Source organism: Ylistrum balloti, unplaced genomic scaffold, assembly GCF_031769215.1.
Source record: "Ylistrum balloti isolate Yb309-2 unplaced genomic scaffold, AGI_CSIRO_Ybal_v1 Utg370748, whole genome shotgun sequence".
Lineage (NCBI taxonomy): Eukaryota > Metazoa > Mollusca > Bivalvia > Pectinida > Pectinidae > Ylistrum > Ylistrum balloti.
This window is the reverse complement of record NW_026782440.1, coordinates 204266-222569: the sequence shown is the minus strand read 5'-3', so window position 1 is coordinate 222569 and position 18304 is coordinate 204266. Positions and strand designations below refer to the sequence as shown.

Sequence of the window (18304 nt, the reverse complement as noted above, 5' to 3'; positions counted from 1 at the left end):
GTATCACTGTCTTTCTCTCGTTTCACCCTTTACTTCTCCTTTTAGTATAGTATTGACGTTTAACATTAAAACGCTTTAAACATTCAGGTTGAACGTAAATAAGGGGAAATTTAACAACATTCAAGTTTTATACCAGTCTAAAAATAAAGGCGTAGTTCTTTGAGATTAAACCAGACTTCTATATATATACAAAATTTACAATATTTTCACTATAGCTACTACTATTTCTGATCTCCAATGCATTAGATAATGTCACCATGACACGCTAAATGAATGAATATGTTATGGAAATATTTTGTTTTAGTTAATTGATAATTATAAACATGAATATTTTGTGGGTTTTTTTTATACGCGCTTTATTTGAAGGAATATTTTCATTTCAAGGAACTTTGATACACATTAACAAACCTAGAGAAATCAGCACAATCAACCTTCATCAAATAAAAACTAAAAGACAAATAATGTAAGTTATAACAACTTCATGTCAACATCATGATCAGTACAGTATTAAAATATATTATTCATAAATCATGAGCACCAAATGTACATTGCCTACGAAGCGCAAACTTTTTACCTTGAAAAACTCTAAAAAGTGTCATATCGGCGGGTGTGCGCGTGGGACGAGCAGTCCAATTCCGTGAGGTCGAATGAGGTAAAGTGATGTTATATATTAAGACGATCTTGCCACAACGACAAGGATTAAAACAAAATTGATGTTCTGTTTATAAGTTTTGTTTGTTTATAAGTGCTGTTAGTTGATAATTCAAACCAAGCCCCCAGACTAGCTTCTTATCAACTCGCACGTACAGTGTTCTGTACGCTTACGTCATTTCGAGAATTCCGTAAAATATATTATTCAAAATTTATCAATAGTTCAACCACACTGTGCCTCTTGTTTGAAATATATATTAATCGTATTATTATTAAAAAATAAACTAATTTCGGATGCTTTTAAAATAGCGATTTGAAAGATCGCGTTATTATTTACGCAGAAAATTGCCGCTAGATGGCTCTAACTCTTTTCGATATTTCAGCCAATGAGAAGGCCAGGATCGATAAATTTTGTCTGACAGGCCGTCGCAATAGGCTATGCGTACTGAGTACGTTCAGCCTAATCAGGAAAGAGTTTATGATGAATATGCAGATAAAGAGCAAATTTATTTGATTTTATTCGAAATATGACTGCACACACTTGTGCTTACAAATATTTCTTCTCATTTCAGTATTGAAGTTTAAGATTGAAACATATTAAAACTATTTTTAACGTGATTTAAGCTAGACATAACAACGGCCGAAACATTCCATTTTTGTGAGGTTGAAAAGCAGTTCAGTTTTTTATGATTAATAAAAGAGATAGAAGTTTTTTAATTAAATCTATTTGCTACATTGTAGCAAGTATAAACAAATATGGCTAATTTAACTTCCCTTTCAATACTGTATTTAAGTTTAACGCTTAATCATTTTAACGAAAACTCGCTGGTTCATAGTCTTATTTTTGTCCAAGTAATGTTGATAAGTTTCTAACAATTCAGTGGCATGTTTATGATAATTGTGATACATAGGAGGACTTTATTTTGAAGAAATGGACAGGAGGTTCGAAACATTAAATGTATCCGTCCTAATCACAAAGGAAACACACACAATGACCAACGTAGGGAAGTGATTAAGTCGGTAAGTCATTGTCACAGGAAATAAAATATATGAGTGACATGTTTATTTATCAAGACGTAACACCAATAAAGAAACCACAACAACATTTAATCACCTACTAAACCAATCACGATCAATGTATTTTGATCCCCCACGAAAACTCGTAAACACGATCTGTTTATCTATATTTAGAAATTGCAGAAAGTCCATTTGCAATTTAAGTAAATTTGAACCATTTTATTTGTGGTGATGTTTGTGTTGAAAGAGCGACATATTGTTTTTTTTTCTTGTGGTTACATAAATATTAACGCACGTGAAAGTCTTGTCATATTTGTCCTGCAAATGATTCACATTCCAATGAAGTTAATTAATTGAGTCTTTCTTAATCATATTATCATGTATATTACCTATCGCGGTTGCTTCTCTTTACTCATTAAAGTATTTTGTTCTATAATCCCTATCATATACGTATATGTACATGTATGTATAATCTCTTTAGTGTCTAAAATGTCTGTTTTGTTCATTATGATAACGATGTTTCAATTTTTATTTGGGAAGTAAAATCATTGGTTAGGTAATAGTGCTGGTTTTGAACAATGTGTAAGTGCTATTTTTATCTGTGATTTGAGCACTAGGTGTTTTATGACAATATGAAGAGCATGATCGGGGAGAAGAAAAGGAATTGGTCGAAAGAAATGTGACAGATGCTGTCTAAGAAATAAGATACCTATTTCAAGGTGTAATTTCGAATTTTGTATATGTACAATTTGCATGAAAGACACTTGATGAGTACATTGTCAAAAGTTGCACAGACCGGTAAAGCTTTTGTTTTGTCCAACGATATTGCTTGTCTGAGACCAATGACAGTCGCTGAATGACATGACCCTAATATTCACTAATGTTTTTTAAACTACTAACTTCTCTAAACAATGTTTAGACAGATAACTTGTGCGACAGTCCCGGGATGACGTGAACACAATATTCACTAATGTTTTTTAAACTACTAACTTCTCTAAACAATGTTTAGACAGATAACTTGTGCGACAGTCCCGGGATGACGTGAACACAATATTCACTAATGTTTTTAAACTACTAACTTCTCTAAACAATGTTTAGACAGATATCGTGTGCGACAGTCCCGGGATGACATGACCCTGACATTCACATTCACATTGAAGTCTTCCACAGAATTAACTATTTAGTACGCTCGTGTAACTGTAGCTTTTCAGACTTTGTCAGATATCTGCTGACTAAGCAAGTATGATGTCCAAATAGCGGGATATAACCATGGAATGAGGGTCTCTTGATATTTCCTTTATCAAAAGGTCAGAAGCCCGGTACCAATGTTGTTGTTACTTGAACATTGAATGGAAGGACAATTGTGTACAAACAACTGGGTGGCGACTTTAGGAAACATACATATGGTCAAATATCTTGACATTGCTTAAAACTCAGCTTGTTTGTTAGGTCTATCTACCCGTGAAAAGCTGGGGTTAATTTGAGGCCGGTGTTCCTTGTAGCCGCTGGTAACAACAGACGGGAGTTCCGTCGCGTGTTATCCAAAGTAGTTATTGTAAACTAACTTGCCCGTGGTAACCACAACACCAAAATAGATCGGTTCGATCCACAGTCTCCTCACAAACAAAGCGTCACGGATGAAAGGAGCATTGAACCACGTGCCTCGGATCTTGTCCAGAGGTTACGTATTCCGACTCTTTAGTGACTGAGATATCGCGAACGCATTGGTCTAAACAGGACGAAAAATGTGGACGGAATGACGGAATAGATGACCCGTTGATCAATATCTGACTTTGAAACAAACACAACAAAACCAAAAACAACAGAAAAGACAAGGAAAGGCGACATCATTTACAGAAGTGTTGCTAGTGCACAAACAAATTATGTTATCTATACTCTCCACAAATTAAAAGAATAATTTCTACGAATAAGCATTGGAATGAATTTGCGCCGTAATCACGAAATGTTAACAGATTTATTTCTATTTCTATCAGTATGTTACTTCCCAAATAAATTGATCTTTTGAGAGAGAGAGAGAGAGAGAGAGAGAGAGAGAGAGAGAGAGAGAGAGAGAGAGAGAGAGAGAGAGAGAGAGAGAGAGAGAGAGAGAGAGAGAGAGAGAGAGAGAGAGAGAGAGAGAGAGAGAGAGAGAGAGAGAGGGAGGGAGAGAGAGAGAGAGAGAGAGAGAGAGAGAGAGAGAGAGAGAGAGGTCAGATTAATAAATCAGTATAGTTCGCTTTAACAATGCCGTTATTTTATATGGTATTTCCTGTTTTCGTCTAAAACCGAAACCCATTTTCCATTCCAATGAAGTGATAATAGTCTTACATAATGTCATATTATTACTTTACCATAACTGTCCCATGTGGGTTAACCAATCAAATTAAGCATTTTTAAAATCAATATATAGGTGCATTGATGCAAAGTCAATCTCAAAATTCATTTAAAAGTATAGTGACCATAATTTTTACCTACATCTATACATCTATATATGATTGTCCTACCTGCAGTGTACTAGTTGGCGCCCCGACGGTAACCAGTGTATCCTCGGCGACAGATGATACGATTTTAATTTTGGAGAGAGGGGGCGTGGACGTCCGGGCTAAAGCACGTGTACGGGATGTGGGGGTCAGAATGTTACATGTAGTGGTGCCATTACATTTTTTTTACCTTGACAAACACATGGTTAACATCAAAGGATATCCATGTACAGGTGAAAATGACTCCTCAGAAATGTTGTATAAGACTTCATTCATTATGTATTAGTTTATTTATAAGCTAGCAATTTCGTGATTTTAGAACAGTTGTAACGCCATGTCACGATGATGAGAGTTAATTAATCTGACTTGTACTCCAGCAATAATTATTCTCAAGTGATACATAAACACACGTATCGCTTAAAATATTTAATCTACCTAGATAGTTCACTCGAATATCTGTTATACCTTACCCGAAATTTCTAATGCATTTTCCATTGAATTGAAAAAATGGAGTTGAACCCAGATAAGAAAATAACATGAGCTAAAAAAATCCATTGTAGTGTGGAATTACCTTGCAAAATCGTTTAATTCACTTTCAGATATATTTAAAGACGTCTTGTCATTGTATAACAAAACATTAATTGACCACGACAATGCAGAATTTGCAATCACGACAGACTCTTCTCCATCAACCGCTTATCTCGAACTTTTCCGACAACGAAGAGAGCTTTCTACCACGATGTATGATAAACGTGATAATTTCGATTTCTCAATTGTGAATTTTCCAATTCTGGATCGCAACACTCCTGCATCACCAATCAATGATATTTGCATGTCACACGTATTTCGATATTCAATTGTCTGTTCCTATTATCACGGTTTTTGCGCAAGAAGATGCCAGCTGACGGACAAATTCTTTATCCATGGTTTCAAAACACGCAAGTTGATGAAAAATATGGATGGATTTTACAGTCGTCCTAGTTATCTCATTGAGAAACATTGCATGTTCGTTAGTTTACCTGTTGGTTCCGTTGTTGTATACCTTGTTCTCATCTGAGAGCGTGACTCTACTTACTTGGATTGACCAAGGTTTACATGACGGGTATTGCCGATGAAGTAGAGGTCTAACTCTACTTTTACTTTTTCAGGAGTCTCTGTGTAGATATTTCCTTTGTTCATATTTTGTCCTAGTTTTAGATTAAATTTGAGTTTGGGTTATGATTGTGGTGAAATGTTAGTACTTTTTTGTTATTGATATGATCTGACCATAGGGGACGTCGTTCAAGGTTTACTTGCCGAAATGAACTCTGTTTACTTCGTTCACAGAAATCGGACGTTTTATCTATGAAATAAAGTTATTATACTACTAAAATAGCAGGAATCATACATATTGTAGTAAAGAAAAAGGGAATGCAACATCTTCGGAGCAGGTCAGGTTGGGTACCGCCAATTGTTCTTTTCTGTTTTTCGATAAATGATCATTTCATCCCTTTCTTTAAATGCATCACACGTGTGCACGATGAACTGTTCTTCAATAACAACATGAAAATTCATTATGACACTGTGTTGTACTAATAAATATAGAACTTGTATTAGTCTGCACGTCGCAGTCGTTTTCATTGATCGCCGAATCGTGTGACGTCACGCAATCAGGGTGTGTCACATCCATAACGCCGTTGGAACATTGACATCCGGCAACGGGAGGAGGCATGGCGACGGAAACCCTCTCAACCAACCAACCACAGCCCTTGCTATAAAATAGTGGCATCTTCATGTCCGCGTGAATATATGAATATCGAAAAAGAGGTCAATTACCGACGTCTGCAGTCATTACTGACCGATTCCGTGGCTCTTCCATAGATACAATGTATTAAGAACAGGAACACGTTTTCCAAGAATATTGTTCCCTTGACTATGGGGCATTTGATTTCACGTGCACTTCATTGTATAAAGCCATCGCGACAGACATGTGATTCTGGAGTTAGTGGTAAAAGGAAGGAGTTCAACAGATCTGCATTGTCTTATTTAAGGGAATTCTACAATACACGTATAAATGGCAAGTGTTACTTAAACTACTACAGCAGTGAAGAGTAATTCTCATATATTGAGATTTTCACATAAATCTAAAGCGTAAGAACTGAACACTTCACACTGTTCGAGGAAAACAAGACATCAAAGCATTATATAATATTAAATGATCATTTTATTCTCGCTCCTTCCAATCCATGTACCCATGACAAGCACATTACACGTGGTAGATCTATGTTAAGTACATGGTGCAGATGTGAATGCTTCAGACTTCATTAAGTAAAATTATAGAATATTTTCCATCTAAAACTTACAAGTACAAAAAAAAAGATGAAGTGAAAAGTTATCATTGGTGAAAACATAGGCTTATATATTTATATCCCATGATAAACAGGATACAATGTCATATTTGTTAACGAAATATAGAATTATGTATTTTGTGCAGGCTTTATACCTTGAATATAAAAAAAGACACACTGTGCTGGAATAATAATGTTTGGTACTTGGTATGAATAACACAAAAACAGGACTACCATCAAAAAATCAAATTTTTTCAAAATTTCTTGTCAAATGATGAAATGTGAAGTGAAAAACATATGCTGTCAGGATTCTACACAAATAGATTTATATGATGTTATAAAAACAATACTATAGAAAATGAATAATTTTCCATTCACTTCACACATTGTCAATCAAATCTTGGTTGACTTGGAGACAATCAAAGCACATACCTGTGTTCAGTCTCATTGCTTCCTTTCTGGATTTTATTAAGTACAAATTATTCTATCAAAGTTAAAATAATTTTTTTTTTTTGAAACATCTTGCCAAATTAGACATTAAATGAACTGATATGGATGTACGATTAGGCAGGTGTGGCACAAGCATTTTCTAAATTCACAATAAATCACACATTTACATACATAAGATATTAAAATGATGTCCTGTTATACATCAATAAAAAAAATTCATCTTGTAGCTTCATCACATATGCTCATAATAAACTAACTTAAAGCTGAATTTGTATTGAAATAGACATACATACACCAACTGTTAAAATGCAATCTTACACATATACATGTACATATGACAACAGCTCATATCTGTAGGACATATGAAAACGTTTTTAAAAAATGAAAGACAATAAAGACACATTGAGAAAGTTTTAAACATTTTTTACTTTTAAAATTTCAATTCAATTTCAATATCATTCAGCACACTTTAGAATCAGTGTATTCCCCATTCATTCATGAGAATGATTCCAGTGACCGAAAGAATTTATCAGTTTTTGGCATCCAAAGGTAGAAAATAATATCTAGAAAAATAAAATAACTACCAAAAACTTCATTGAATAATAAAAAGTATGCTGAATGTAAGATAAATAGTTATCAGTGCAAGTATTGTATGAATGTACATGTACATGTTTCTATGCTCTGATAAATCTTTGGATCTAAAGTAGATTAGTATACAAAACTTGGTTTAAATTTTCAATTATCACCAAAGTCCACAATTTGGTAAGCTCAAGTAAAAAATCTCAATCGAACCAAAGTATGAATAGCAGCCTATTATCAAATCATGTCAGATCTAATCTTTGTCAGTAAAAGCAGGTTTCATAATACTAGTCACTTATATCCTTTTTATCGTGCTTACAGGAGATCTTGTGGATAGAAAAGTATTATATTGAAAATGTAACAGTAATATTTCATGGCACTTGTTTATATAAACAAGCAAAAAACAATATTACAATACATACACTTAGTCTTAAATATGTCAAGTGCGTGATTTGTTTCTGAAGCATTTAAATAAGCATTGTCATCAAGTACAATTTGAAGATTAATTTCATTAATTGCCAGCTCACAAAGCTTATGTCTGTACAGCAATGACAGCCTACAATAACTCTGAAATTCCATCTGATGAATAAATAAGTTCTTGAGTCCTACTTATTCAAACATAAAATCTAAGGAATACCATCCAGGTTTACATTTCAGGGTATCACTTTTTCAAATCATAGGCCACTTTTTATATTGTGGTTGAATAAAAAGATGTAAATAATCACAAACTTGATAAAACTGTTTTAAAATTGCCCTTTGTGTCTGTAAACACACAGGATCTGATGCTAATGAATGAAGAAAGTTGTATGTTAGGTAAACTATCTTCTATTCCAGTACATGTATATAAATGGTATCTTGTTCCATTTTTGAAGATAATGAAGCATCCTCTAAAAACAAGCCTGAAAGCATCACAGTTCACCTAAATGCATCTTAAAGATGATGTTTTTCTGTTTTTTGAATGGAAATTTATTGTGATGGCTATTAAATGAATACTACAAATGTATTACCAAAGTAAAAATTAGCAATATATTTACAAATATATCAACTGGCAACGACTGTCCATAATTTCACAGTACACTGCTAATGCTTTTCTATGCTAATACTGTAATATTCACTGGCAGGAAAATGCTGACTTTAAACAATTCTGTTGAAATGATACTGTGACATAAACATATTACATACATAACCTTGATAGCAATATTTGATTAAAATGCATAAAACTCAAATATTTGTCTTCTTAGGAAAATTGAAAAATTAAAACTTGATAAACTCTATAATCTTTTAATATCTGTAAAAACTCTGTAACTTCCTAAAATAGCAAAACTATTATAGCAGACAATTATGAATATACATTCATTTAATGTACATCAGAAATTTGACATCTGCACTGATGGCAAGATATTGACTGGTAACAAAGTGATACCTGGTCTCTAATACAGAGTGTCTACCAAGTTTTACTTTTCTATAATGAAGTTTAATGTGTATGATTAAATCATATATATAGTGTGAATGATACAAGGGCAAACATTTAAAATGTACACATGCTGTATTAGTGATAAAACTTAGTGATATTAACACAAAATATGAATATGATAAAATAACTTACATGAAATTAAATGGCACAAATCATTGTAGGAATTCATGTGATCTCATAAAAACTTTTAAAACATAATCCCTTAAGTTAAACCTTTTCTTAGTTATGTGATAAAAAGTATCTTAAATTTGTTTCCATTTTGTAAAATCTCATATCAACTGAAAATTCAATAAGATCCTATATCTATCACACATATGCAAAAATTATCAAGTTTACTTTAATAAGTACATATAATCAATGATGGCTAACAACGTTATAAAGTAAGCATTGCCAGTAAATTGGAGCTACTGATAATGACAGAATCAAATACAGGAAGGAAATACAAATCTTAGTAGTGATTGATTTAGTGATTAAAGGACAGGAACAAGAATTAAACATGGACGATTCTGATAAAGACATTATTTAAATACGGTCGTTGTTTTTAAGCAACTAGATGTTTAGGTCAAATATTTAGATTCTAAAATCTTTAATTGTCCAATTTTCATTATTTTATAAGCCAATTTTATTTTTCCTTATTCTTAAAATGAAACCAGCCTTTAAAACAATGGACATTGGACAATAAACTGTTTTAGAGAGTACAAAAATACCCGAGTAATTGAGCCCTTTTGATTTTGATGCCTGAGTCCAAAGTCAAAAGTATCAAGAGCTTTATCAAGTAATTGAGCCCCTTTGACAATGATGGTGGTGCACAAAGTCATAAGCAGCAAGGCCTGTATCAACTTGATCAATAAAACATGTAATATCACAGTAACAGAACCATGAATCAAAGTCTGTTGCCAGAAATCCTGGTCACAGCATGGACAACCAGAATGCAGCCAGCTGTATTAACATAAACTGCCATCTTTTATATGTAGTAACTGTGGTGATGGCAAATAGTCTTTCCAATTAATGCAAAAATGTAATCCATATACAATGTACTATTAAAAATAACTTTCATTGGACAAATTGATTCCTGAAAAGGCTACTCCTATCACAGACAAAAAGTTCTGATTTGTAACCAGTAATATAATATCAGTTATTTATGATAGAATTAGCTCCATATCTGTATAGCTTTTCATGGTCCTCTTTCTTTAAACACCACTTTGTTTTTTCCAGATCACACTTTAAGCGCACATTTAGCATTGTCACAGGTGCTCCATCAATAACCAAGTTGACACGACGATCTACACTGTACTTCACAGTACTCACGCCAGTTTCTCTATCCAAACGACTGGTTAACTAAAAAGACAAATCAGTTTAGGAATATGTTTGCAGGTTTGGTTGATATGGTGTTTCATATTTTATCCAATTATTTATTAGATCTATTTTATTCATATTGTTGAAGTCTGCAATGTCAACAGATCAATATTTAAAAAATTAAAAATAAGAGTTGAAACTTACCCTTGTTTGATTAAAATATCTTTTGTTGTCTCTTGTTCTTAAAGCATTATGATTATGAAGAAATGTGTCCTTTCTTCCTGTTTTGAGTCCCTTTGGACGTCTTATCTGAAAGAAATGATCAACAGTGATACAGATATAGGAGTACATATGTGACAGGTACAGATAAACAATCATCATATTATAGTAAAAATATATATAATGTACGCATGTAACATACACAGATATACATAATGTACATATGTAACATACACAGATATACATAATGTACACATGTAACATACACAGATATACATAATGTACACATGTAACATACACAGATATACATAATGTACACATGTAACATACACAGATATACATTATGTAACATACACAGATATACATAATGTACACATGTGACATACACAGATATACATAATGTACACATGTAACATACACAGATTTACATAATGTACACATGTAACATACACAGATATACATAATGTACACATGTAACATACACAGATATACATAATGTACACATGTAACATACACAGATTTACATAATGTACATGTGTAACATACACAGATATACATAATGTACATGTGTAACATACACAGATATACATAATGTACATGTGTAACATACACAGATATACATAATGTACATGTGTAACATACACAGATATACATAATGTACATGTGTAACATACACAGATATATATAATGTACACATGTAACATACACAGATATACATAATGTACACATGTAACATAGACAGATATACATAATGTACACATGTAACATACACAGATACACATAATGTACACATGTAACATACACAGATATACATAATGTACATGTGTAACATACACAGATATACATAATGTACATGTGTAACATACACAGATATACATAATGTACATATGTAACATACACAGATATACATAATGTACATGTGTAACATACACAGATATACATAATGTACATGTGTTACATACACAGATATATATAATGTACACATGTAACATACACAGATATACATATTGTACTTTTGTAACATAATGTACATATGTAACATACACAGATACACATAATGTACATATGTAACATACACAGATACACATAATGTACATGTGTAACATACGCAGATATACATAATGTACATGTGCAACATACACAGATATACATAATGTACACATGTAACATAGACAGATATACATAATGTACATGTGTAACATACACAGATATATATAATGTACACATGTAACATACACAGATATACATATTGTAACATATACAGATATACATATTGTAACATATACAGATATACATAATATAACACACAGATATACATAATGTACACATGTAACATACACAGATATACATAATGTACATGTGTAACATACACAGATATATATAATGTACACATGTAACATACACAGATATGCATAATGTACACAGGAAGCCCTGGGCGATGGATGGACCTGGCTGATGAAGACGAGGGTTGAGCAGCTCCATCAACATCTACTAAGAAAACATAAATTAGAAGTATTTGACCTATATATACTGAACTTAATGTTAATATATAGATACAATGTTTATATTACAGACCTGCAGACGAGCTTTTAATAATCTCACATACAGTTCATCATCCTCACGTCCCCAGCCCCAGTATCTATTGGACATTCCATTCACCTGTAAAACACCAACATTAACATTGCTCTTTTAGAGAGGACATATTCATTTTTACTTTCAATAATTTTAAACAATGACAATGATACACAAGTAATAATAATGATTCTGATGAAGCCTCACCCTTAGAGGTGACACTAGTTAGCCATAATAAATTACCCACTAATTGGTGATGTTTGGGTTCATTGTGATTGAATCTATCTTTATTAATTAATGATAATGTGATATACAGAAGCAATATAATAAGTTGTTGTTTACATTAATGATATACTTGAGTTTGAAACTCAGCTATTGAATATAGATATATAATGATAATTTACCATGGTTTTCTAACCTTGTACAATTTTCCAGTCTTGCTTATAAAATTAAACTTAAATAATCATACTGTGTAACTTGTTTAAATACTTGTGTACATGAATGTATCAATGAAGGTAAACAACAGCATACAAGATTAAATTTATCAATGAAGGTAAACAACAGCATACAATATTAAATTTATCAATGAAGGTAAACAATAGCATACAAGATTAAATTTATCAATGAAGGTAAACAACAGCATACAAGATTAAATTTATCAATGAAGGTAAACAATAGCATACAAGATTAAATTTATCAATGAAGGTAAACAATAACATACAAGATTAAATTTATCAATGAAGGTAAACAATAGCATACAAGATTAAATTTATCAATGAAGGTAAACAATAACATACAAGATTAAATTTATCAATGAAGGTAAACAATAGCATACAAGATTAAATTTAAAAAAAGAAGAAAACCAAAACCCATACCTGAATGAAATGGTCTTTGTTCATAAGAAGAATTCCACCAACAAATTTAGAGTAATTATATTTAGGATGATATTCTGGTGAGGCAACATGGAAAGGTCCTAACTCTGGAAAGCCGTAGTCTAGTTCTGGGTTCAAAGGTAGCAGGTCAACATCATGCATGGCAATATAATCACAATCTGATCGACTTTCTAAGAAACCAACATTGATCAAGGAAGCTCTGTTGAATCTGAAGAGAAAAATATGTAAAAAAAAGTTCAGTATAATTTTTTTTCTTTTCATTGAAGAGATGTTACATAATGAATCAGTCATCAAGCTATCATAAGTGCTGTACAACATGTACTATTGATTAATAACTATTGAAAAAAGTTTGGACGATTAATCCTACTTGAAGAAAAATTCTGAAGTGGGACAAATATGAAAGTTATACCTCTTATGATGCAATAGTTATGGCCAATGTTAAAAATTTTCAAATGTAGGTCAAAAGTCACTATCAAGGTTACATGGTCAAACTTTTGGTACCACTGGAAAAGTCTTTTCACAAGGAACACACATGGTAAATATTAAAGCCCTTACTTTATATGGTGCAATATTTATGGGCAAGGTTAAAACAGACAAACACTAGACAGACAGACAGTACAAAAACAATATGCACCTGATCTTTTCAATCCACGGGACATAATAAAGGAAAATTGACTGAAAACCAGAAACTTTAGCTTATGCCCCTGTATTGTATATAATTGTATAATTGCAGTGTATTATATGCAGAAATTACCAATTTCAAATCACTTGCAAACAAAGTACTTTCATCTTTGTTAATCTATAACTAACATCTTAATGTTCATGTCACATACTTTGTGGCTTACAAGTAGAACATCTTTACACTGACCTGAAATTATCCACTTGGTTTATGACATAAATCCGATGAGCTATGTGTTTTCCATTCAGATAATTATACATATAGGGTACAAACTGCAACAGCTCCTCCAATCTATCACGGTATGGAATTATAAGTGCCATCTTATGAGGAGGTTGATCTGCATCCCCTAAATCAGATCGGGCACCCTGTTGAGGTTCGCCTCTGGGGATAACTGGGTCTAAGGGATTAAAGTGTTTGTCTGAATCATAGTTGAGATTGCATTTTTTCTTGGCTTCTTTACACAACACAGACAGGTCAACTGCCGGAGAAGGAATAGAACAACCTGCTATGTCCTGTAGAGGGTATAAAGAAAGTATAATCATGAACAGTAGGCAGCAGATAAGTCCCAAAATCAGGCATTGTCCCTTTCGGCACCTCAATGTATGCAAATCCATCCATATAGAGAAACACTGCCTTGAACCATTTGGCAAGGAGACAGCCAGAGTCTTGAGAAACAGTTTGTTTCAACCTGCAAACATCAAACAGAATTTTTTTTTCTAACACAATTTGGAACAAATAAATGGAAAAATGGAATTTATCGGATTTCTTTTGGTTAATTTCATAATTAGATCTCTCAACATTGGAAATTGCAAAGGAATATTTTAGCTTTTTTACTTGAAAAAAAAAGGATTATTGAAATTTTAAAACATTATTACCTTTTATGAGCGAGGTATAAATAGATATCATTTGAAGTACCACTTGTTTTTTTGCAGTAGGCACAAGGAAGGTAAAACATAACACATTGATACATGTATAACTTACATAATATTACATATATGGCGTACTTACATGTTACACGATTGAAAAAAAGTAATTGTCTGATTATGATAATTTTATGTCACAACAACCAATAAACAGGATCACTGGTATACTACATAACAGCCAAGCTCTTTACTGGCAATTTTAGTCATGGTAACGTTAATATTCTAAATTTCCTTGTCACAGAAGTAGAGTTACTGTGGCCATATTTTTAAAATGCTATTTAACTTAACTTATTTTCTCAAAATTAACTCAGTACTGTTTTTTACTGGGGGTATACTACTTCATGATTTTTAAAGACACTGAAACTTTAGTATCTTTGAATTCTTCAGAATTTTTTTTCGCAACATTCAAACTGGAAAGTATGTATATACATGTACATACAAACTGCCAAACCAGGTGGAAATCCAGATATATGAATTAATGTCAATAATAGTAAACACTTTGCCACACCACAAGTATGATTTCTATTATCATTGTTTCATGCAAACATTGTTATTAGAAAAATGCAACATCAATACATCGACTTAGATACATGACATTTTAAACACTATCAAAGGAAATAAACATTTTCTGGGGCAGCGTTGTTACTTCGCATTACCAACCAATATGTTGAGGTCAACACAGGCACACAAAATGCTTAAGTCACAATGATGGCTCAACTGATCACTCACTGGGACTCAGAAAATCCCTTTGTTCCTTGAAGTACTGACCGAGTTCACAAAATTTTCCTACATATGTTATTGTACCAAAATACAGTACTTTTATCGACGAAATGTGGCATAATGTAGAATGTACAGAAGCATTGCTCTTTCCAGGCATTGCTCTCCTCATATTGATTATTGTATGTTTGTACTGAACAGGTTGTTCAAAATGCTGCATACTGGTAATAGATCTATCTGCAATTGAGGGATAGTTACTGTTAAATAGTAAAAATAGCATTAGACACGACTATTAGCCATGAGGAGCACAGACCATTGGGACACATCACACATATGTGGCAGGTTTGACTTTTCATATAATGTAAATTAAATTGTCTCCATAATCGTTAAATTTTGTTTATTAGTCTGCTGTATCTATTATTTATTGTACATGCTGTATGTCCGTACTTACCTGAACATATTGATATCATTATAGGGTGTAGATTACCCACTAGTAATCAATTGTATTATATTTTATTCAACTGATAGTGATGTTCCATATTAATATGTTTTAATCATATTTGTATGATGTTTATTTACAGTGTAGTCATATCGTTTTATTATTGTATATTCACAGAGTTCATACACTTTCGGTCGACAGTAAACTATGGTCAGAACTCTCAACAGGTTTTGTTTCTTTATTTGAACATGGTATAGCCAACCTGTTACACATACAATGTAGTACTCCTTTATATATGATATATGAAAATATATATATATATATATATATATACAATGCATCATATACAGTAAGGTTATTTATCCAAAGGTTCCAGACTTGAATTACCCAGTTGTACCCAAGTTTGATGTGTGTCGTATGTACAATTTTTATCCATGTATGTATTAATATTGTAATCAAGTCCCGTACAGGATTGTGAGTTTGAGGCCCAATCAGGGCACAAGTCAAAAATTGTTTTCTGTCGTTAATTGTGTTTCAATGTCCTAAATATCAATAAATCAGCACAATGCATTATATACAGTAATGTTGTTGATCGAAGGTTCCAGATTTGTATTACCTTATTGTATCCGAGTTTGATAGGATATATATTTATAAATAATACTGTAGGTCATAGTCTACCGGATTAATTTGGCTAATGCAACAAAATGCCTGTCAAAAGTTTCTCGCCATGTAATTTCACCAACATTGTTAGTGTAGTTACATACACTACAGTTAACAAGGAGGCATATGATCTCCACTTGCCTATCATCTTTCTCATCACTGACTGACTCCACCTATATTTGGTCACCAGCACTCAGTTGTGGAGTGTGACTCCACGCTACACCACAACACTACTCTCTGCCAGCTTGGAGGAGCGTTATGTGGAGTCATTTATTTCTCCATGCTTGCCTTTTCACTTATCTATAATGTAGGCTTAAAAATTAATATTTTAAGTCAAACATGTTGACATGGATAGCAATTCTTCAAATCCTAATATTTTGCTATTGATATCAGAAAAATACACCCTGTGACATGGATATATCTGTCCATATAGAATAAGTATCTTTTTATAAGCAAGACGAAAAGTAGTTCTGACAGTAGATTGAAATTGGTTCATTTACACCATAAAGCAGTCCAGTAATAATACAAAAAAAAAATGATATTTTAGTGTGAGTGAAAACTATGTACATCATATACTATTGGTTCATACACCACGATCAAATAGCAGTTTCTCAAGTCGACACTTGTCCATGTCACAGAAAACATTAGTTTCGTAGCTTTTACATCAACTGTTTGCTACACTTCTAACTACAGCTTTGTGATTGGGGCTTTTTTTCTTTTTTAGGTACAAATATTGAAATTCAAGTATCTGTGTTTGCAGGGACGTATGTGAGAGATACGTCCCTGGTGTTTGTCAATATTTCACTAGATTTGCCAGCCCAACTTAACCTGAGATCATATGATCTTAGGGACATGCGTCAGCCTTGCATGAAATTATGTTCTATATCAAATATATTGATTTTATGTCAAATACTTTCATCATAAGGCATATCTGAAGTTTTTTTTCATAATTTCCAAGAAACATTCACTGTCTTCAAAACAGTTGCCAATGCAGTCTTCACATGTAACAGACAGACTCTAAACCTCTATGTTTAAACAATCTGCATGGAAGTACAAAAACCAATGTTTCAAGAGATACGATGTGACAAAGGTCAATCTTTCAGATTGATAAAACAGGTTTATAATAGCTGGTTTGATAAAATAACAGACATTGACAAGGGCACGTGTAAAAACAAATATTTTGGCACAAAGCCTTTATCATTAACCTTAATTTATTTTCAATATTTATCCAAAAAAATATATAGTTGATCATCATCAAAGAACTTCTGTCACATTTAAGTGGAAAGTGGAGATTTTTTTTACAATGTGAAGTATTTCAAAATATACTTTCACTGATTTTTTCTTTTTCGTGAAATCTATTGGTTTAAGCTCAAGTTGTACAGTAGATAGGAGTTACAGTCGTATGATGATGGAGATACGGTAGAGAAAAAACGTGCAGGTGGAGCGAGGGGACAGTCTTCACTTCTACGACTCGAGCATGTAGTCAAGGTAGAGTCACCACAATGAAGCATAAGGTGGATATTTTTTTATTCAATCTACGCTTAGCCCCTCCACCGGATAACTTGGAGAACGTATGTAAGAGGGTGTAATCTACTCCCACGTCACTTTGTGATTTTTTTTTCACTCACCTAATTGCTTACCGGTACATCAATGAACAGATCTGAAAATGGTTAAATTCTACTGCATCTTGTAATTCTTAGATAAGGCTATGATATGTTGGACAGTTGGAGTGCGAGACTTAAACAGAGACACGTATTTGCAGGCACCTCTATCTGGAATTTTACACTTCATGCCCAAGCGATAATTGATAATCTATCGATAACCTGAAAATGAGTAAGTCGCATATGTCATTTTTCTTTAAGTGAAGTAAACTGTAAGTACAATACCTTTGAAATATTATTAGTTTCTGCTGCTGTTTGACACGTTCA

At 32.7% G+C, this 18304-nt stretch overlaps 1 protein-coding gene across 1 annotated transcript; it reads right to left on the bottom strand.

Moving 5' to 3' along the window:
• Positions 1–6328: 6328 nt before the first annotated feature.
• On the bottom strand, positions 6329–18302 carry LOC132558041 (beta-1,4-galactosyltransferase 7-like). Its single transcript, XM_060222564.1, has 6 exons — positions 18263–18302; positions 13827–14325; positions 12941–13166; positions 12069–12152; positions 10479–10583; positions 6329–10316 (listed from the first exon to the last, which is right to left on the bottom strand). The coding sequence occupies exons 2-6, from the start codon at positions 14249–14251 to the stop codon at positions 10110–10112; spliced, it is 1047 nt and encodes a 348-aa protein (XP_060078547.1). The 5' UTR covers positions 14252–14325; positions 18263–18302; the 3' UTR covers positions 6329–10109.
• Between the last annotated feature and the right edge of the window lie 2 nt (positions 18303–18304).

What these genes read in the sequence shown, in the direction of transcription:
- LOC132558041 (XM_060222564.1), bottom strand. Translation starts at nt 14,251, where the DNA reads ATGGATTTGCATACATTGAGGTGCCGAAAGGGACAATGCCTGATTTTG. An exon ending in ACAAAGACCATTTCATTCAG is followed by an intron (nt 12,153 to 12,940) that starts GTATGGGTTTTG and finishes GGTGTTTTACAG; the next exon opens with GTGAATGGAATGTCCAATAG. An exon ending in GATATTTTAATCAAACAAGG is followed by an intron (nt 10,317 to 10,478) that starts GTAAGTTTCAAC and finishes TTGTCTTTTTAG; the next exon opens with TTAACCAGTCGTTTGGATAG.